Source organism: Emys orbicularis, chromosome 3 (genome assembly GCF_028017835.1).
Source record: "Emys orbicularis isolate rEmyOrb1 chromosome 3, rEmyOrb1.hap1, whole genome shotgun sequence".
NCBI lineage: Eukaryota > Metazoa > Chordata > Testudines > Emydidae > Emys > Emys orbicularis.
The window spans coordinates 138,318,002-138,339,193 of record NC_088685.1 but is presented as its reverse complement, the minus strand read 5'-3'; the positions used below and the strand labels follow the sequence as shown (position 1 = coordinate 138,339,193).

The window sequence follows — 21,192 nt, the reverse complement described above, 5'->3', positions numbered from 1 at the left end:
ATAATTTCGAAGTGACTAAGTATGGGATTTTCCAAAGCACTTAAATGAGTTCAGAGCAAACTCACTTAGGTGCTTTGGAAAATCCCATCCAAAGACTTAAATTCAGAAACATAGGGCAAAGTGTATATTAACTACAAAAATAGGTCAGATTTTATTGCATATTTTATGTCAATGATAAATTTTTAACTGAGGTTTGACAAGGATAGCACTACCGATAGATTAATATTTATTGTTTAAGGAGTCATATATGCATTTTTTTCAGTATATTTCAAAAGTCAGATGAAGGTTAATATTGTAAGGCAATATTTAAATACCAATTGATTACAAACAATATATTTGGAAGGGGGGGTCTCTTTACAACACAGGTCATTGTTTTTGACAGATACCAGACTTAGAAAGCAGGACTTTCTCCTCTATGTTTCATAAAAGTTAATAATTAAATACATAGCTCTGAGCTAGACTAGTGCCTACCTCAGAGATTATTAAAAACATTTATAAACAGTGAATTTATTCAAAATTAAATATTTATTTAGAGACTAAACTTGTAGATTATCTATTGCTTACATTCAGATCAGAGGACTAAGCATAGTAATTTGATTCAAAAATTGTCATGTAACAGTTTTTCCAATATGATGTTTTTTCTTAAAAAGTAGTAATTGGGTGAAAAAACATAGCAGCTATTTCCAAAGGCCTTTTCTTCATTATCAGTAAGCAAAGGTATTGCAACCACAGTTTTAATATTCAGGCACCCAAAGACTTACCTGCAACTAATATATTGAAGTCAGTAGCTCTTTCCATCCGCAAAGTGGTATATAAGCAACAAGTAAATTTCACAATACACACCAGTGAGGTAGGAAGTATTATCCCCATTTTACAGCTACGGACATTGAGTCAGCGAGATAACATGGTTTGCCCAAAGCCAAAGAAGACCTGTCAGAGCTGGGAGTATTCCAGGCTTTCAGTTCCGTGCTCAGTCACACTATTTAATTCTTTAGGATAATACAGCATTACTTGGATTGTTTCAGACCACCACATTACTTTGGTAGTTACAATAACAAAAATAATCAAAATAGCCTTAGTGATACAACCTTCTTTCTGATATAGCAAGATTGCTATATGAGCATGGGGTCTGGTGTTCTCCCGAATACAGGAGAGGCATCGGTATAATGATGGGGAGAATAGATCCCAAGTTGTTCCTTACCCACTAAGTATTACCCATTACTTATGAGGCATTCTTTTATTCCATTTCCGTGTCTTTTGACTTGCCGATACACACGCCATTTAAAGACCAGAAACAAAATTCTGCATTATTTCACCCATTCAATGGGGTGCTTCAGTGCAAATGTTTGTCCCAAGATTATTAAGGTGTGAGCCAGTTCTCAAAACCTCCACGATCGAAAAGAAAACCCGGTGATCTCTACATCTCACGCTACATCTAGCCCAGTTATAGTATTTGGGCACAGAAATGCACAATTATGATTCTGAGGTCTGTAGAGGATTTCAGTACTATCCCCTTGACAAAGGGCATAATACAAAACTACTTTGCCAAAAATTAACAAAGTATCACACAAAAACGTGGTGGGGTTTTTCTTTTTGTCGGCAAGTGACACTACAAAGTGAACAGCTTCCAAAGCCCACTGAGAGGTTCTGTCAATCGATGCAACCTACAAGATTCTAAGTCCAGTTCTGTTCTGTTTCTGGAGAAGAAACTGGAAAGAGCAAGGCAGAGGCTTGCCCCTGCCATCCCACAAACAGTTATTCCAAATCATATGCCAGGATGGGCCCCAGCCATTTCTCAACCTCAACCACTGGCAAGTTTTTCCTCAGTGCATAATCTTCAACCTGAAAAGAAACAAGAGAAAGATTTTAACACAATGATTAGTAAGTCTCCATGAGTCAATGTTTCCAAAATAGTCAGAAAACAGCTTATTTCAACTATTTAATCAGTTTATTTGTAGCTCAACTACATCATGGAATCCAAATTACCTGATCCTTACATATTTTACCAACAGCAAAGTATTTGGATTTGGGGTTGGAGAAGTAGAGACCTGAAACTGCGGAGGCAGGTGTCATTGCTAGTGATTCAGTTAACTGAATACCTGAAAGAAAAAATAACATTTTGTTTAGTAACTGATAGTAACACACCTAACTTCTGGAGAGGTCTGGTTTGGCAAACTGAAAATTCTGAGACAGCATTAGGCAAAATTCAAAAATGCAGGTTTTTAATGAACTAAACAGGGAAATTAATAATAGTTCAATATTCCTTGTGTTATTTATTTTTATTAAATAAAATTTATTTTCCTCAGGCACTACATTTTCAGTTTTCAACATGCTGCATATTTTTGTATCAGCACTGCAGGTCTGCAGTGTAGAAGTTGTTAGGGATAAAACTAGACATTTTGGCATCTGGGAAGGGAACATTAGGGTTTTTTGGAACCTAGGAAGGTAGTTTGGGATTAGCAGTGAGATAGCTGACATTTAAAACAGCAACAGGAAAGGAACAGGGCAGTTCACACTTTCTAAGAGGTTTGAGGCTCTCTGCAGACTGGAGAACACATCACTACATTGATCTACACTCTGTTCATCTTTGGAAGTTTGCTTGTGGCCATAAAGACATTAGAAATGTTTTTTTAAATGCAAACTAGATTCTACTACAAAATTCGCTAACATACAGGAAAAACAGCAAGATGACATTGTTCCATAAAAAAACCTCCCTGGCTGCAGCAAAGGAATAGGGGCGGGAGGGATAAGCGGGGGAGGGGGGAAGAGGAGAGACAGACAGACAGACAGAGATTCCAACTATAATTGTTTTGATTTTTGCTCTGCATTGGATACTTTGTCACAGAGTTTTAATTCCTTATTCAGGTCAAAGGGGAAATAAAAAAGGTTGCACGTACCTGTTGCCTCCTCAATGTTTGCAAGTTTCCACATGGTGAGTTTTTCAGTGTGGTCGGGCTGGCTCGGGTACCCAGGAGCTGGACGGATTCCATCATATCTGATCCTGCGCAAGTCTGAAATATCCAACTGTTCATTGTTGCAGTAAGCCCAGAATTCTTTTCGGACCCTTTCATGGAGCTCCTCTGCAAAGGCCTGGGAACAAAGCGTAAGTATTCTTTTAATTTGCAGAGATTGCCAAAAACAGCAATTTAATCCAGGACAAAAATGACATGGTCAGATTTAATTTACTTCTTTGTAGGGACTCTCACCATGGGTAAATAAGCATCATACAGGCAAACTGATTCTACTGAAACACACACAAGGCACTTCTTTCACCAATTCTGGGTTTTTTTGATGGGTGCTTGACAAGCGTATGTACTGGAGGTGGGAAAGAGGTGGCTGGTAACCAGATGACGATACAGTGCCAAGCTTAGAGAAGATGTTTAGACTTTGCCCACACTATACCATTTGCCCTGGTTCCAGCCATGACAGACGAGCCAGTGGTATAGCTGCACCATCACAAACTTCTAGTACAGACACACAAATTTCCTACTTGTGTCAGAAGAGCTTAGCTCTGTTTGAAACTGGAGAAGTTTGACGGGTGCAAATTCCAGCTTTCCTTGTTTACACTATAAGTTTGCACCAAAATTTGGCACATGACTGGAATCAGGACAAACTCACACTGTAGATAAGATCTTAGCCACAGTGGGTCAAATTCTTCCTTTGGATATACTTGTGTGGTTACCATTAAAGCCAATGGAATCCCTGCGTTTGTATCCAAGGGTAGAACTATTAGGTCATTTTAGGGTCCAAAAAATTATCTGAGGGAGTTAGAGATATTTTTAAAAAAGAGGCCCAGTTTACAACCTGTTTAAAGCTACTTGCTTTTATGAGACTTGACCCTGAAACTCTCTCGTGATGGAAAAAAGTCTGGAAAGCTGCACTGAGTCTCAGATTCCCCTGTTGCTCATGCTGACTATCCTCTCTTTGCTCAAGACACATTCAGTGGCAAGTAATTTAATTTCAGATTTAATGAGTAGGACGCACCGTGTCACACAACACCCGCTTTTATCTAAGAAGGTGAAGAAGTGACTGTCAAATGAGTCCAATAGAGACTTTGAGGAAAGTATAAGCAGCCATGCAATCTGTAAGAAAATTTGTTACCTCTGCTATACGATCTCCCAGTGCTTTCACCATTATGCTGTTGAAGTCATCACACTGTTCCTCATATTCCTTGCACAGCTTGTCTACCCCAAAGCAGGCCACAGCAAACAGGCCTAAATAGTCACGAACACCAGAATCCAAGGGGGCTATAAAATCAGAGAGGCAGTAATATGGGTCTGCGCAGGTGGAGTCTTTTTCGGCCTAAAATAAAAAACAACAAAAAAGTTGCATCAAATAAGAGAACTTGCATTTTTTAAAAAAAGCTCATTAGAACCATAGAATATCAAGGTTGGAAGGGACCTCAGAAGGTCATCTAGTCCAACCCCCTGCTCAAAGCAGGACCAATCCCAAGACAGATTTTTGCCCCAGATCCCTAAGTGGCCCTCTCAAGGATTGAACTCACAACCCTGGGTTCAGCAGGCCAATGCTCAAACCACTGAGCTATCCCTCCCCTTACTCAGGAAGGCCTAGAAATGGGTCCATCTACTTTCCCTCAACAGGCAAGAAGTTGTTATTTTTAAATCACAAGGACTTCTAGATACAAGATATTCTTGTAAATATCAGAAGGCAAGTATATGCCAGGCCTAAATGTATGATGCCTTCCATCTTTTCAAAGTGAAGTTTATACTAAGGCCCAGGATCAGCATATTAGATGATAGACCAATGGGATTAGCCTGTAAAGAGACACTCATATTGAAATCCAATCAGTAAAACAAAGAGAGATGAAAGTAACTGTATAACACCCGACCCCTGAGACCCAGAACTAATTTTGCAACCATGTTTTCACATTTTTAAAGGACATTTTTCTGTCCCCTGTTGCTGACTGAAAGACCTACACAAACAGAGGAAACTGTCGGACCGAACAAGAGAATTAGTAAAACAGGCTATAATACAAGTGCTGTCAAACACATAAAACAAAGCGGGGGGGGGGGGGGGGAGGGGAAATCTCTCAGTTCTAGTAATCTTAAGGTTTGCTTGTAACAACAGCAGTAAAAAAAAATTTCAGACGGAAGTGTGGTTTGTAAACTGACAGTGTTCCTCTAACAATACTGTTACCTTGGACAAAATCCTGCAGCATGTCTCACAGAATCCACACCTGTACACAAAACTGTGCTCCAGAAATTCAGTTTACATATTTTTTTTAATTCTGTTTCTAAAGATCGTAAAGATAACTCTGAAAATATGAACTAAGCATAAACTGAACCAACATTATTTTCCTGGGATAGCTTGAAACAGTAACTCTGAGAAATCCAAACTTCTCCATTCACCTGAACGGGTTGTTAATGCAAACCTAAAGATGACCATTTAAAATGTCAATAATTAACTATTTTGCTACTAATCTGTTAACAGAAATGGCTAATAAATGTGTTTATTCTCAACTGTTTCCCCAGGTGAGAATTAAACAAAAATAAAGACTGCAGATAACTGCAGGACAGACGACATTATTAATGTTCATACTTAATTCATTCAAAAATCTCATTTTTAGTATAAATTAAGCTCCCACAGAATTTCCAGTCTGATGGAGGATCTTGGTGCAAAATTTAGGTTGGGTACCCAGGGTCTTGATTATTAAGTTATGCAGCATGATAGATGCACAATGGTGCTTTATGGCTTCTAAAATATTAGAAGAAAAAGAATCTGAAAAGATGAAATCTAAGGAGTGTTCTGTAATACACTGTTTCACCATTCACAGATGTTATTAATTAATAATCATTTTTGAAAAAGGCAGACAGGGGATCAGGAGATGACTCTTCCTTTGTAGATTGCTCTCACAGATTATAGCTAACTTCATTTTCAGCATGAATTTTAACATAATCCCTTTGTTCCATCTTCACAAGCCAACACAAAGAACTTTATACTATGTCAGCAAATACTCCGTCTTCCTACCTGTTGCCTTAAGCCGTAAAATTTAGCTATTGGTTCTGCAGACTGCAATGCCTCTTCTGTTACGTATAAATGAATATCATCTTGAACACTCTGCGCTGGCCAGAACCCAACCAGGCCGCTGGCTTGCAACTTCTTTTGGCTAATAATAGTTTTTAGTAGGGTCTGAGCCTCATTATAAACTCTTTTGGCTTCTTCTCCTAACAAAAAAGAAAAAAAAAAAAGAAAAAAAAAAGAGAGACATTATAACTTTAACCAACTTTCCAGCTTTCCCCTCCCCTCTTTTTAAATAAATACACTTTCTGGATAATCCTGCTATTTCCTCAGTCATCTTTCTTATTGGTTACTACTGTAGCATTTTAGCTGTTGCTAACAGAGAAGGTGTCAGTGCTGTCATGGTTACACAGTTGTAACGGTACACTTGCTGCACAAATACTTCAGCCAGCAGAATTCTAATACAGTAAAAAAGGTGGAGCAGAATAAGTGATGTGGACAGACTGTACATGAAAGTACTTAAAATACCCCAGAAATCATTAGATTGTGGTTGGGACCCCCTTACACCTAAACACCTCACAGACTCTGTGCTGTAATCCATTACTGGTAACCATTCCATACTGCTTTAAAAGAGCTAGCCCAAGTGTCTTGCTTATCCAAACACACAAGATCACATAAACCATCCTCACTTTGATAGTATCCATTCCTTAGCTCACTTAACTCTGCTAGTGTATATTAAATACTTCATGTGCTATGTTACATAGCAAATTATCTGGCTACCCAATCTAGTCAGAACCCTGTGCGGATATAAAACTTGTAGCCGCATCCGACCTGTGATCCGCAAACATGGTCCACAGCTATCTGCAGCTATAAAGCAGATATCCGCAGCTATAAAGCAGATAACTGCAGATTTGCAGGGCTCTAAATATAGTATAGCAGAAAGAACACTAATTTTTAGAGGTTTGGATACACTTGCAGCTTTGTTACATATGTTCCAATGGTCTTTTAAAAGTACTTTCAGGATTATACATAATGGGACTCAGGGCTTTTAGTGATGTTGTCCAACAATGAATATAGACATATCAAGCCCTCTATAATTTTTTTCCATTATCAAAATATTTTCCTTTGTTTTTATATACAAGTGAACTCTTTACAGTTAGGGCCTAAATATTTCCCCACTTACTTTCTATTATTAATCTTTTGTACCAACATTTTATTAAAACACTTTCTGATTCAATTGAAGTTGCTCATGTGTATTTGTGAACAATCAGAATATATATTTTAAATAACTGATCTGTCTGCATTGCCTTCATACAAGAAATGCTATTTCAGTACTCACCCACTGCTTTATCATTAAAAATTTTAGGAAATCCTCGGTTGGGATATTTGCCCCGAAGTTGCCAGACATCAAAAAAAGGCTTCCAGTCAATGTATTCCACCAGCCTCTCCAGGTTATAATCTTCAAAAACTTGAGTGCCAAAGAATTTAGGTTTAACTGTAGAAGTTTAAAGTAGTTTGTCATTTGGGAATTACCACATATTACTGAATCTTTTACATATAGTAGAACCTCAGAGTTACGAGCTGACCAGTCAACCACACACCTCATTTGGAACTGGAAATATGCAATCAGGCAGCAGCAGAGACAAAAAATAAAAATAAATACAATACTGCGTTAAACATAAACTACTAAAAAAAAATAAAGGTAAAGCAGCATTTTTCTTCTGCATAGTAAAGTTTCACAGCCGTATTAAGTCAATGTTCAGTTGGTAAAAGAAAGAACCGTAACGTTTTGTTCAGAGTTACAAACATTTCAGAGTTACAAACAATCTCCATTCCCGAGAGGTTCATAACTCGGAGGTCCTACGGTACACAACACAGCAAGGAAACATAAACCATCACTACCATTTATAACGTAGTTTTCTCGTTCCCTATGCTTTTGAACCCTTATCAGCATCTGTATTTAAAGTTGTCGTCCTTCAGAAGACTGTCACAATAAACTGAAGTCAAACTAACTACCATATCACTATTATCTGGCCTAGATAATCTTCTAGGCCACTACACTGGCCTAGAAGATTATCAGGCATTAGTCTTGACATATGAAATTTAAAGTTCCTTCATTAGTTCATCCAAATCAATACTGATTGATACTTAATTGTGTTGGACTCATGAAGTTATTTTGTTGATCATAGGGCTTAGAATATGTCAGAACTGGGCAGATGCACAGACTACCTTCCACTAAATTGATGCTTTATATCAGGGGCAGGCAAACTTTTTGGCCTGAGGGGCCGCATCGGGTTTCTGAAATTGTATGGAGGGCCGGTTAGGGGAGGCTGTGCCTCCCCAAACAGCCAGGCGTGGCCCGCCCCCTTCTCCCCTCCTCCCCCCAGGACTCCTGCCCCATCCAACCCCCGTTCCCTGACGGCCCCCCAGGGATCCCCGCCCCATCCACCCCACCTGCTCTCTGTCCCCCGCCCCCGGACCTCCCGCCCTATCCAACCCCCCCCACTCCTTCCTGACTGCCCTCCCGGGACCCCTGCCCCATCGAACCACCCCTGCTCCCTGACCGCCCCCGAACACTCCGCCCCTAACTGCCCCCCACTGCCCCATCCAACCCCTCCTCTCCTTCCTGACTGCCCACCCGGGAGCCCTGCTCCCATTCAACCCCCCTGTTCCCCGTTCTCTGACCGCCCTGACCCCTATCCACACCCCCGGCCCCTGACCCCTCCCCCCCCGAACTTCCCTGCCCTCTATCCAACCCCCACCCTGCTCCCTGCCCCCTTACTGTGCTGCCTGGAGCACCGGTGGCTGGCGGCGTGGCTGCACCAGGACATGCAGCCGTGCCGCACAGCACAGAGCACCGGGTCAGGCCCCGGCTCTGCAGCTGCGCTGCCCCAGGAGCTCGCCGCCCAGAGCATTGCGCCAGCAGCGCAGTGAGCTGAGGCTGCGGGGGAGGGGGAACAGCAGGGGAGGGGCTGGGGGTGAGCCTCCCGGGCCAGGAGCCGGACAGGACGGGCCCGCGGGCCGTAGTTTGTCCACCCCTGCTTTATATCCAACTCTTCTACTCAGACACAGCCCAGTTCACCAGCATTGTGTGCTGTGGAGTTCCACATAAAACCTAGTCGGGAAGCTTCAGGAGCTTTTGCAACTCCCATACATCCAGTAGGATAGGGGTGGTGAGGGTGCATGTGCAGTGGTGGGTCCTTGTTATGGTGTAGCTACTGGTCCAGCATTTGCATCTTCCCACCTTCTCTGCTACCTTAGTAGGGACATTTATAAAGATTAGTTAACTAGAAACTGAGTGCTGCATTTTGGCCCTGTGAAAGTAGGCACTACTGAGTGCATACCTAGAGAAGCTGTGGAATCTCCGTCATTGGAGGTTTTTAAGAACAGGTTAGACAAAGAGTGGTCACGAATGGTCTAGTTATTACTTAGTCCTGCCTTGAGTGTAGGGGACTGGACTAGATGACATATTGAGGTACCTTCCAGTCCTACATTTCTATGATTTGATATGTACTATAATGGATCTTTGGTTTTAAAAAGATGTACAACACTCACTTTTTGGCAATGTATAAAAAAAATATTTAAATAGCCATGTTTTTCACAAGTTGGAAATCAGAAGAAACAAAAATAAATGTAATGGGGCCAAACATTTGCAAGCACGGGGAAGAGAACACTTCATTTTAGGCCACTGATCTCCCATTTGTGCAACAACAATCCCTTCAAATTCAATAGATACCAGTTTATTTTCAAGTCATGCTGCTCCCTCTGACAGGAGACCACACAGCTATATCCAGTGAGGTTATCAAGTATTAAGTGTTCAATTAAAAAAAAAAAGTAAACTGACCGGGTTTATAGTCTGACAGCCAGTCATTATGGAAACCTTTTCTCCTAGCTTGCTCCAATGACAAATATCTTCTTTCCTGTATGGAAATAAAAGATACATTTATATAACCTCTCAGCTTTGAACAAAGTAACTTCAATGGCCTTGTTACAGTCTGAACTGATTTTGTTGATGATACATCTGAGGACAGCTTTAATTTCATCATCTAGCAAGTACCTTGGTAAGACTAATATAAAATGTACTTTACAATGAGCTAGTCAATTTACTGTACTACTCTTAATGGACAGACATTTCTAGTTGATTTAGCCTACAAGATTATCAAGCATTAATCTCCCCACATAAATTTAAATTCCTTTATTAGTTTAAAAAAATGAGTACAGATTCATAGGAAGGTGCTGCATTTTACCTCTGTTGTCTAACCTTGCTCGGAGCAAGTCTAGATGACAGCCATAAAAACCACAAGTGGTTCCCGGTACATAGGATGAAATTCTGGCCCAGTGAAGTCAATTCAAATTTTGCCATTGACTTCAATGGGGTCAGGAATTCATCCCGGTATACACCATAGTTCCCAGAGTTGCTGCACCACTGGTAGTGCAATTATGGGAAACTTTAGCAAGGTGTTCCCAGCAGAGGACCCTAAGTTTTGGAATCAACTTCACTTGCAAAGAGGCCAAAGCCAGAGCTGGTTGACCTTCGAGCATGCTTCTTTGTCTGTCTTGTCAGACAGAGGACCAAGGAGTTGTCTTCAGTGCATTCCATACTCTCATCCCTCATATTCAGTCTGTCTCCAAATCAATTCTTTTTCCCTACCAACATTTCTAAAACTCAACCTTGGCTTTCTGTCCAGACAGCTAAAACTCTTGTCCAGGCCTTCGTCTCAATTACCGTGCAGGTCCCTAATCTTGGACACTACTGCAGTGTAAATATTAAACAATGACAATCAGGCCTTTCCTGAGTGAGTGGTAAGAGTTGGGTAGAGTTTCCTTTGTGGGCTGGACAATTCCATTTCATGTTGCCTTTTGTAAATTAATGAATGTGTACTATATGTTTTAAATTGATGGAAATATGCCCAAAGATCATTAATATATGGAATTTGTTTTACAAGCAATAATGATATAAAGACCAATCATTTTAGAAGGGAAAGAATTTAAATCAATACACAATGCAGTTTTATTTACCTTGAGAGATTCATAGTGGTCCTGTCTAATGTCTTCATACTCCTCTATTATTTCTTCAAAGAAATCATCTTTCTGGTTTTCATCTAGCAGCTGAGAGCACTGAGAAAGTAAAAGGGAGTTTTAGCAGCAGGAAAGCTGCTGCAGCATGGACAAGTTTGAACTTCAAAATGAGTCATCAGCCTTTCATACTGCAGCTTCTGTGGGTCTTGTGACCGACATAGCAATTTCCTAAAATATCTTTGGGAGGCCTTATTGAATTAAGTTTTAGTACATTTGGGGTCCAGTGTTTTACATTAATGGTTTATGTATTATTGTGGGCCAGGGTTGTACATAACCTCTCTCTGGGAGGAGACAGGATGTGAACCCTGGGAAGTGTTATGAACTTCAAAGGACTATACTGAACGATGTCCCAGACAAGAATGGACTTTTGGGACAAACAGTGTCAAGTGGTTTGCCTGGGGAATCTCTATGGAGAGGTGAATACAAAGTACCCACCTCCATTTATGCAAATCCCCAGTTGTTGGAAGCTAGAGCCTGAGGAGGGGACCACTGTCTGCTTACTACCTGCTTCTGGAGTCTCAAGATCAAAGGCTCAAGCTGTATTAAGGAAAGACTGACCTAGTCATGGGTGTGCTGGGTGTTAAGAACTTGTAACCACAGAAAACCCCCTTTATGGGGTTTGAAGGCCTGACTCCCTGCCAGAGCCCTTGTTGGAGTTGGGGTGATCTCTGGGATAAGCTTATTAGCATATCTGTAGATTCTTTTGTTGTTTTAATGTTTTCCCTGTAATGCTTTCACCTTAAGAATAAATGTTTGCTTGGAAAGAGCTGTGTGATAACTTATGACTGCTGGCAATCACAGTCAGGAAGGAAGGGAGACACGGGTGTGTGATCAGGAGAAGTGATGGGTACGGAGCCAGGAGCCTAGAGCAGGTGCCTTTGGTGGAGCTTGGAGAGGGAATACAGGTGCAGTATTCCTGAACTGTGACAGTTCTTATCTAGCTCAGGGTGATAATGAAGAGCCCAGTCCCATCACTAAACTACCAGTGAGCTAGTAAATCATCATATTGTAGATGAGAGACTAAGTCAAACATATTAAAGCAATACTTCAAACTAACACTTTTGACTGGTGCAGCCAGGCTATATCTTCTAGCCCCGCCGTCCACTGTCAGCTCTCTGGCCTTTCTGAGAGTGCCGAAAGAAACAATCCCCATAAAGGCAGAGTCTGATGCACCCTGCCTCCCTCTCCCTTGCTGTCAAGACTCCTTCAGATGGGACCAATCCTACTCATGGTTTGTTCCCCACCACCTGCACCCCTCTTGTTCCTGGCCTAAAAGAGCTGTTGGAAACTATCTGCAGATGGAAGGAGGGGAAGGTGCGCCACTTCCCGCAGCTCCCATTGGCTGGGAAAGGCGAACCGCGGCCACAGGGAGCTCAGGGGCTCCATGCCTGCAGACGCTCCAGGTAAACAAAACGACAATGTATTAGATATTCAATTAAATGATTCCATAGAGTTTAAAATCATCAAATTTTGGTGTAGACCCGTTTATAAGCCGAACCCCGCTCTTTGATGCGTCACTTTTTAACCAAAAATATTCGGCTTATGAACGAGTATATACGGTAATTCCAGATGTGTCCCCACCTACCAGCAGCCACCCCCCTACTATAAAGTCAAAATAAAGCCCAAGACATTAGTTGATGCCCAGATAGCAATCATCCTAGGAATTAGCTAAATGTTAATCATTAGTTAATGGCTAGTTTAAGGGAAAGGAACCAATTGAAAATGGCCAATACTTCATACATAGAGTAAAGAATGAACTAAAGCGCGCCTAGCCGCCCTGTCACTATGGGGAGGTGACAAGGGGTGCCGTCACCCACTCTGTCTTCACCGCCAGATGAGAAGGGCAGCATCTGGCACAGAGTGACAGCCACCTAGTGCTGTTCAGAGGAGAAGAAAAGAAGCTGCTGAGACCCAATCCTTTCTCTCCCCATTGAGGAAAGATGCCTGCAAAGAAATTAGAGGATGCACAGCATAAATTTCCTGGGGAGAGTACAGGGAGAGAAGGCACAGTATGCATGTGAGGAGAGGGCAGAGGGACTGTGTGATAACCACTTCAGGGCTGAACGCGCTAAGGGCCTCAGAAGGGTCCCATTAACCATATAGGCCACATCTGGGGATGGGGGGTGGTGGTGGCAGGGAGAGTCAGGCTTCAGTGACAAGCATTAATTGAAGATGAGGTCTAGCTAAGCAGGAGCATGCTGGGCTTGTATAAAGCCAGGGAGTTGAGAACAGAAAAGGGCTTGAGGGAGAGGGTCTGCACTCACTCTCTGGACACAGGAAAAGCCCTGGGAGCTTGTCTCTGACGGAAGGGGTTTACCCAGAGGAGTTGTGGGGAAGAAACCCTGTGGAAGGCAGAGTAGGAAGAAACAGAGGGAAAGAGCAATGAGTACTGAAACTGCGTAGACCTTGGCTGCTACTGACTGGGTCCCTGGGCTGCAACGTGGATTAGTAGGTGGGTCCAGCTTCCCCTACCAACCTCTGGGGAAGTGGCAGATTGGGAATTGGCACAGAGCACCTCCTGGGACAGTGCACAGACAACTGGTCTGGAGGGACTCTGATACCACAGAAGGGGAAGACTATACAGCGACCTTGCCAGAGGGCCGAGTCATGAAAAGGGAGTGCTGTGAAGTACGGGAGGAGAGACCACTGCTGAGACAGAGTGACTGACAGAAGTGGGCGCCGGACCAGACGAGAGCTGATCCCCAGATCCAGCCACAAGGGGATGCCCCAGAAGTGAATGAACCTCGCCTCATACAGGGTCAATTTGCTGGAGGTAGGAAGGACCAAAAGAAGAAGTGGGTGTTATAAAGCATGTTTTGACTGTGTATCTACTGCAGTTAGGATGTGGCTCCTTGAGTCCTTTACATGATTAGGACATGTTCTTTTTTGTCCATGTTACCAAAAAAAGACAGTGCCTGTAGGATGGTATGAGAGTTCAGCCTGGCCGAGGAAAGTGCTGAGAGGAGGAGACCACTAACAGATTCTAAATAGCCACAGGAACCAGGCCAAGGCTCAGCCAGAGGATTCCACATTCTTTTCTATAAGCTATTTTCCTGTTCTGAGGAACAGCACATACCCCATAACTCCCTTGGTGGGCAGTTTGAATGCACCAGCATCTGTCTTAGCCCCACACGGCTATCTTCTATAACAGTTACAGACCAGAAGACAATGAATCAGTAACTAGCCTCACCCAGTTCAATAGCTTGTCACTGCAAAATGCCTTGAATTATAATCAAGGTCTCTTAAATTATTCATTATGCCACTGTAGTTGTGGAAACGGGCACTTAAATACAATGGGCTAGCCAATGATAGTAATTGAGAAGCAAGTCAGCCAGATTCAAATCAGGAAATCGTCAGAACATCTCAAGTGAGAAAACTGCAATTAGGAGATTTGGGGTCTGTGTTAGCTTTTTTCAGTTCTCGGCTGCAATCCCAAACTCAGGCAATTCAACTTTATCCTAAAAAAACCTTTTTTTCACAATGTTGCTTAGATTATGTCCATAACAAGCATTTTCTTCCCACAGAATGGGCAGGGAGGCTGATGCACAGAAACCCTATGTCTCATTGGATCTGCTTTAGTCCAGGGACATACACATAAAAGCATTGCAGAGGCACAGGGTTTATCTTTCATACCAGCAGCTGCTTCCCCTGGGAATGTCCCACCTGAGGGTGTTTCAGAAGAGCGAATCCAGTAAGAAAATGCAGACCCCCATTAGCATTAACTCCAGTGGGGAAATCTCTGTGGGACTGCAGGTAAGAGGCAGGAGAAATGACACCACAGAGCACAGCTGTCCTCTGTTTCTGCCAGCATTTGGCAGATCCCCTTCCCAAATGTAGATCCTGAGGCCTACAGAGAAGTTTCCCTGAGGTTGGGAGGATATGGAAGAGAAATGATGATGGAATGAAGGCGACACTCCTTTTTTCTCCACATCCTCAAGGTTTTTTATCTCCTTTACCCCTGGAGCGGATTATTAGGTCCTTTGAGCAACTGTCTTCTCTACCATTAGTCATTTTCAATGGCAGTACTTTAAGTCTTTACTTTCCTTTAAAATTTAAAGCATGCTGTCTTTAATGAAAGAACATTTTAGGGAAAACTCATCACTTAAAACAATCTCATCTTCTAGAGTTCATGTTAAAACTAAGACTTAAAATTTGAAATCCTCAAAGCTTCTTCAAACTTCTGGCTTACTGAAAAACCAGAGTCCATAAAGTTAACATATACTTTGCTTTTAGGCATCCAGTGTGGAGTATGAAAATGATATTTTTATGGAGTCAAGGGGGCATATCTATAAGATACAGTACTGTAGGTGTTTCCCAAGAAGAAATTACTCAATGTGAAGAATCAAAGTTTGAAAAAAGCATAAGCCAACCCCAGGATAATATATTTACAAGCAAAAGCATGGAATTTGAGATTTCTATTATTCATGTTGCAATCTACATGAGAACATAAGAACGGCCATACTCAGTCAGACCAATGGTCCACCTAACCCAGTAGCCTGTCTTCTAACAGTGGACAGTGCCAGATGGTTCAGAGGGAATGAACAGAACAGAGCAATTTATCAAATGATCCATCCCCTGTCGTCCAGACACAGATTCTAGCAGTCAGAAGCTTACAGACACCCACTCACTACTTTTTCCCCTCTGTTTCTTCCTGCTCTGCCTTCCACGGGTTTTCGTCCCCACAACTCCTCTAGGTAAACCTCTTCCTTCATGGACAGACTCCCAGGGCTTTTTCTGTGTCCAGAATGGGGTTGTGACCCTGACAACCCTGGCTAATAGTCACTGATGGACCTATCCTCCATGAACTTATCTAATTCTTGTTTTAACCAATTATACTTTTGGCCTTCACAGCATCTCCTACCAATGAGTTCCACAGGTTGATCGCATTGTGCAAAGAAATACTTCCTTATGTTAGTTTTAAACCTGCTGCCTATTAATTTCATTGGGTGACCCCTGGTTCGTGTGTTATGTGAAGGGGTAAATAATAATTCCCTATTCACTTTCTCCACAAAATTCACAATTGTATAGACCTCTATCATATCCCCCACGCTCCAGTCATCTCTTCTCCAAGCTGAACAGTGCCAGTCTTTTTAATCTCTCCTCATATAGAAGCTGTTCCATACCACTAACCATTTTTGTTGCCCTTCTCTGTACTTCTTCCCATTCTAATATATCTTCTTTGAGATGGGGGTCACCAAAACAGCACATGGTATTCCAGGTACGGGCATGCCATGGACTTGTATAGTGGCACTATGATATTTGTCTGTTCTTAAAATATTTAATTTTGTCCATGACTGCTTTAAGCATTCAAAAGCAGCATAACAACACCATACAAATCTGATATAGAGACAGTGGGGGGGAGTTGCAGATATTTATTTTTCATCACATTTGCATTTCCTTGTGCTTATTTATGTAGATATTATACTGGCAATTTTATACAGTAGGCATTTGATATGGATTAAAACAATACGCCTTAAGGAGACGACCAGCTTCAACAATGTACTGCAGTGCTGGGTCTAGGGAACAAATCTTACTTTGTATCAGCATGGGGCCAGCTCTCAATGCAAGAGATGATTCCAACTGATAAACCGGTGAGTTCCTAAAGAATAATTTTGTAATCCTCCATTTCATCCATATATTGGCCACACCCTGATCATGTGGAATGTTACTTCCAAGGGGAAGTTGCCTGATGTCCAGCTCATGAACTGGCCTGCAAAGGATACTGGCAAGACAAAAACCTCAAGCACTGCTTCATTTGCTGACACACTATGAGCACTCCCCAGCTTGGCAATGAACTCAACCCAGCCTTGAAACCAGGGGGTATCCCTGACCACGGGTTTCCTCCTTTTGGTGACAGTGTCATGATGAGTACTACCAGGCAGGCCTTGTCTGTAGGAGTTAACTTTTAAAAAGCAGGAAGAGGCTTATTGGTGACATTCTTAAGAGTTACAAGCTAAGCAAAGGGATCTGAATGGGTGTTCTGCACATGCACCCTTTGCTAAGGGCCGGCTCAAGACTTAGGCAAAACTTTATTCCCACTTAAGCTCTCAAAATAGGCTTCAGTGGGATTTCACTGGTGCACAGGCCTTGATCTAGCCCCATGCACAGGGTGGCTTTTACCCACAGTGAACTTGCAGGATCAGACCACTTCTTATAAAATATACAGCACTACAGGAAGGGGTGGGGTGGGGTGTGTCTGTTTGAGGGGGGAGAACCGTGATCCAGAACTTACAACCACCACACTCTTGGATGCATCCAGGACATGAATGACCGGTGCGCTGTACCGTGGGGCAATTTTCACAGCTGTATGTGTTCTGAAATGGGAAAACAGAACAAAAGTAAGTGTTGCCAAGGTACAAGGCTTTTCAAAACCATGATGCACTGAGACACTGTCAAGCTTGTGCTTTTTATAAAGATTTTAAAAAGCCAAGATTTCTTTTGGCAGACAACGAAATCCTAAATTTACAACTAGAACAGAAGATGACATTAATCCATTCATCTGCTGTAAATTGATCAATAAGCACAGATATAATTTATATGTATAGTGGCTCCTTCCAAGGGTATCAAAATTCTTTACAAATATTGGGCCAAATTCTGTGCCAGCTTACCCTACATGTAACCTCACTGACTTTTAAAAGGTTGTAACACAGAACAGAATTGTGCTCACCAATTAATCAAGCCTCATAATACCCCGTGAGGTTGACGTTCAAGGCTAAACCCACCAGAAAAAAAATTATAGTTCCTTCTGTACATCTTACAAGTACTTCTCTTTAAGTAGGCCTCTTGTCCTTTAACAGAGTTCCACTAACACAGACTTTTGACCCAAGAGTACAAGCACCCACTCACTTGAACTGAAGGAGGAACTTTGTAAGTTGCAAGGTCCTTGCAAGGACCAGTCACTAGGGGGAGACATGGTCTCTCTTGCTCTCTCTCTCACACTCACACACCCAAAATTCAGCACAGCATTTAAGTCCATCGCTACTCAGCAAAGCACTGGAGCACACATCTGAGTCCCACTGATCTTGGGCATGCACTAAAGCACTTTGCTGAAGAGGGACGGAGTGCCAAATCACATCCTAGCCCAGTGTATTCTATGTAGTTGGTCTTTTCAGCAGGGCCGGCTCCAGGCACCAGCCCACCAAGCTTGTGCTTGGGGCGGCACCTGGAGGGGGGCGGCGCTCCGGCCGCCGGGGAGAGCGGGGCCACGGCCGGGCTCGCCGCCCTCCCCCCGGCGCTCTGGCCGCCCTGCCCCCCGGCCGCCGGGGGGAGAGCGCCGCCCTCCCCCCGGGGCTCCGGCCGCCCTCCCCCCCCCCCCCCGCTGGGGGGGGGGGGGCGCGGCCAGAGGCTTTTTTGCCTGGGGCGGCAAAAAAGCCAGAGCCGGCCCTGCTTTTCAGCAATTCATCCTGACAAATGGTGTGAAAACATGTGTGACTCCACTAGCAAGCAATATCTTGCTTGCTCAATTTGCTATCTTATTAAATCCCGCTACAACTTGATAAGGTAGTTACAGAAAATGTAACTGGTGTTCTTCAAGATGTGTTGCTCATGTCCATTCCACAATAGGTGTGCGTGCTTGCCATGTGCACTGTTGCTGGAAGTCTTTCCCCCAGCAGTACTCGTAGGGGAGCGCCCCTAGCAACCCCTGGAATGACGCCACTATGGTACGGTATAAGGGGCGCTGCGTGCTCCCCCCACCCTCAGTTCCTTCTTGCTAGACAACTCCGACAGAGGGGAAGGAGGGCGGGATGTGGAATAGACATGAGCAACACATCTTGAAGAACACTAGTTACGGAAAAGGTAACTGTCTTTTCTTCTTCGAGTGATTGCTCATGTGCATTCCACTATAGGTGATTCCAAGCTATATCTGTTGGAGGTGGGTAGGAGTTCACAGACACTCGGGACGGAGTACAGGCCTGCCGAACCCGGTGCCCTCCTTGGTCTGGGAGACGATCGCATAATGCAAGGTGACCGTGTGAACCAATGACCACATAGCAGCCCTACAGATGTCCTGGATGGGGACCATGGGTCAGAAATGCAGCCGACAAGGCTTGCGCCCTAGTCGAGTGTGCCCTCACAATCAGTGGCAGGGGGACTTCCGCCAGGTCGTAACAGGTACGAATACATGAGGTGATCCAGTTGGTGAGCCACTGAGTGGAGATCGGCTGACCCCTTATGCGTTTGGCCAAGGCGATGAACAGCTGCGAAGACTTCCTGAACGGTTTTGTACGTTCCAAGTAAAAAGCCAGAGCCTGTCTCACATCCAGCATGTGGAGGTGGCGCTCCTCACTGGATGCGTGGGGTTTGGGACAGAGCACCGGCAGGAAGATGTCCTGACCCATGTGGACCCACTTGGTACCCCTCCGGGCACGGAACCAGGGATGAAGCCTCCACCAACTCCTTCCTGGGAGGCTGAGAGAGGGAGACCAACGGTCTCTCCGAGGCTCTGGCCACCGAACGAGCCACCACGGGGGGCTGTGTAGGGGGCCACGGGACCCATTGGTACCATGGTGCTGGCCAAGGAACTCGGTGCCACTGCACCTGCGGTGGCACCGGTGGAGCAGGCTGTTCAGCCTGACTAGCCTGGCCCATCGACTAACGACTGTGAAGGGAGGCTGGGCTGGCATATGATCTGCCGCTATCCTGGGACCAGGACGACCGGTGGCATCGGGAACGGTGCTACCACAAGTCCGTGACCCTGGTTTGGAGCGGGAGTACCGCCGGTAGCAGCTGCTCCGTGACCGGCTTCGACGGGCGGATCCGCGACAGCAAGGTGCCGGCAATCGACGTCTGGGGCTGCTGAAGCGGTGCCTTGGCGGGGACCTCGAGCAATACTTAGAACGGGAATGGCGTCGATGTCCGTACTGCGAAGGGCTACGGTAGGCTCTCGGAGACAAGGACCTCAGATGCTGTCTGTCCTGGTCTTGACGGGGCATGCTCTCCTTGCGAGGTCTATGGTCCCTCGAGCGGAGCGGTGCCTGGAACCCCTGCCAGTCGGTACCCAGCCAGACAACCTGGTGGGGATTGATGGGGACCGGCGCAGACTGCACATGGGGCAGTTGCTGAGCGGTGAACGGTGTCGAGAAAGTTCCCTAGACTGTGAACGATACCATCCAGGCAGCAACTGCAGGGATCCAAGCGGTGGCTTTCCTCTGGACCGGGAAGCCGACGGCGCCGGTGCCCCCAGTACCGGCAGAGATATAACATCCCGAGCCACCTGTAGGGCCTCCAGTGTGGAGGGTACCTGAACGTCCGGCAAGGTTGGCACGGAGTAGGCCGGGCTACTCCACTCATCTTGTGTCGGAGGCTGGGAGGCTGATGGGGACCGAGAGCTGCCCAACGCGGGTCTAGTCTCTGCCCCGGTCTTGCTCCGGTGTCTCGGCGGAGAAGACCTCTTTTGTGCCTTCTTGGAGTGTCCCGTAGATGGGGAGCGGTGTCGGCCGGTGGAAGGCACTGAAGGGTCACTGTGCACTGATGCCAGGGTGCCGACTTGGAACGGTGCAACCGTGTCGGGGTCAGGGCCGACTCCATCAAAATGGCTCAGAGCCGAATATCCCACTCCTTCTTGGTCCTAGGTTTGAAGCGATCGCTGAGATGCGTTTCCCCCACACAGCGTAAACAGTCCGCATGCGGATTACTCACGGGCATCGGCCGCTTGCAAGTGTCACACAACTTTAAGCCCAGGGCACTGGGCATGACCCGACCTGGGCACACTAAACTAACTCTAAACTAAACTACTTTGAACTACAGGTACTACTAACTATGAACTAACAGAGTCCAAGAGGGAAGCTACAGCAAAGCTGGAGCAGAGCAGTTCCGACGCACCTTCACTGGCGGCAAAAAGGAACTGAGGGTGGGGGAAGCTTGCAGCACCCCTTATACTGCGCCATAGCGACGCCACTCCAGGGGCCGCTAGGGGCACTCCCCTACGGGTACTGTTGGGGGAAAGACTTCCGGCACCGGTGCACGTGGCGAGCACGCACACCTATTGTGGAATGCACATGAGCAATCACTCGAAGTAGTAGTAAGTTGGTCAAGAAATGGATTTGGTGAAAGTAGCGTACGTGGAATTGATGAGGCATTTCATGGGCGTGCAAACCAAGTATCACTTACACGTCAAGGGGCGAGTTACAGGAA

At 44.6% G+C, this 21,192-nt stretch overlaps 1 protein-coding gene across 1 annotated transcript in view; it reads right to left on the bottom strand.

The window, feature by feature from the left end:
- Positions 1-1,755: 1,755 nt before the first annotated feature.
- The window catches only part of MTR (5-methyltetrahydrofolate-homocysteine methyltransferase), an 83,550-nt gene continuing 64,113 nt past the window's right edge, over positions 1,756-21,192 (bottom strand). Inside the window, exons 25-33 of the mRNA XM_065400849.1 lie at positions 17,291-17,372; positions 10,999-11,097; positions 9,824-9,899; positions 7,319-7,474; positions 5,989-6,185; positions 4,102-4,302; positions 2,898-3,090; positions 1,987-2,099; positions 1,756-1,842 (exon numbers count right to left, since the gene is read on the bottom strand). Coding sequence (XP_065256921.1) covers positions 1,756-1,842; positions 1,987-2,099; positions 2,898-3,090; positions 4,102-4,302; positions 5,989-6,185; positions 7,319-7,474; positions 9,824-9,899; positions 10,999-11,097; positions 17,291-17,372 — 1,204 coding nt within the window. The remainder of the gene's footprint in view (positions 1,843-1,986; positions 2,100-2,897; positions 3,091-4,101; positions 4,303-5,988; positions 6,186-7,318; positions 7,475-9,823; positions 9,900-10,998; positions 11,098-17,290; positions 17,373-21,192) is intronic.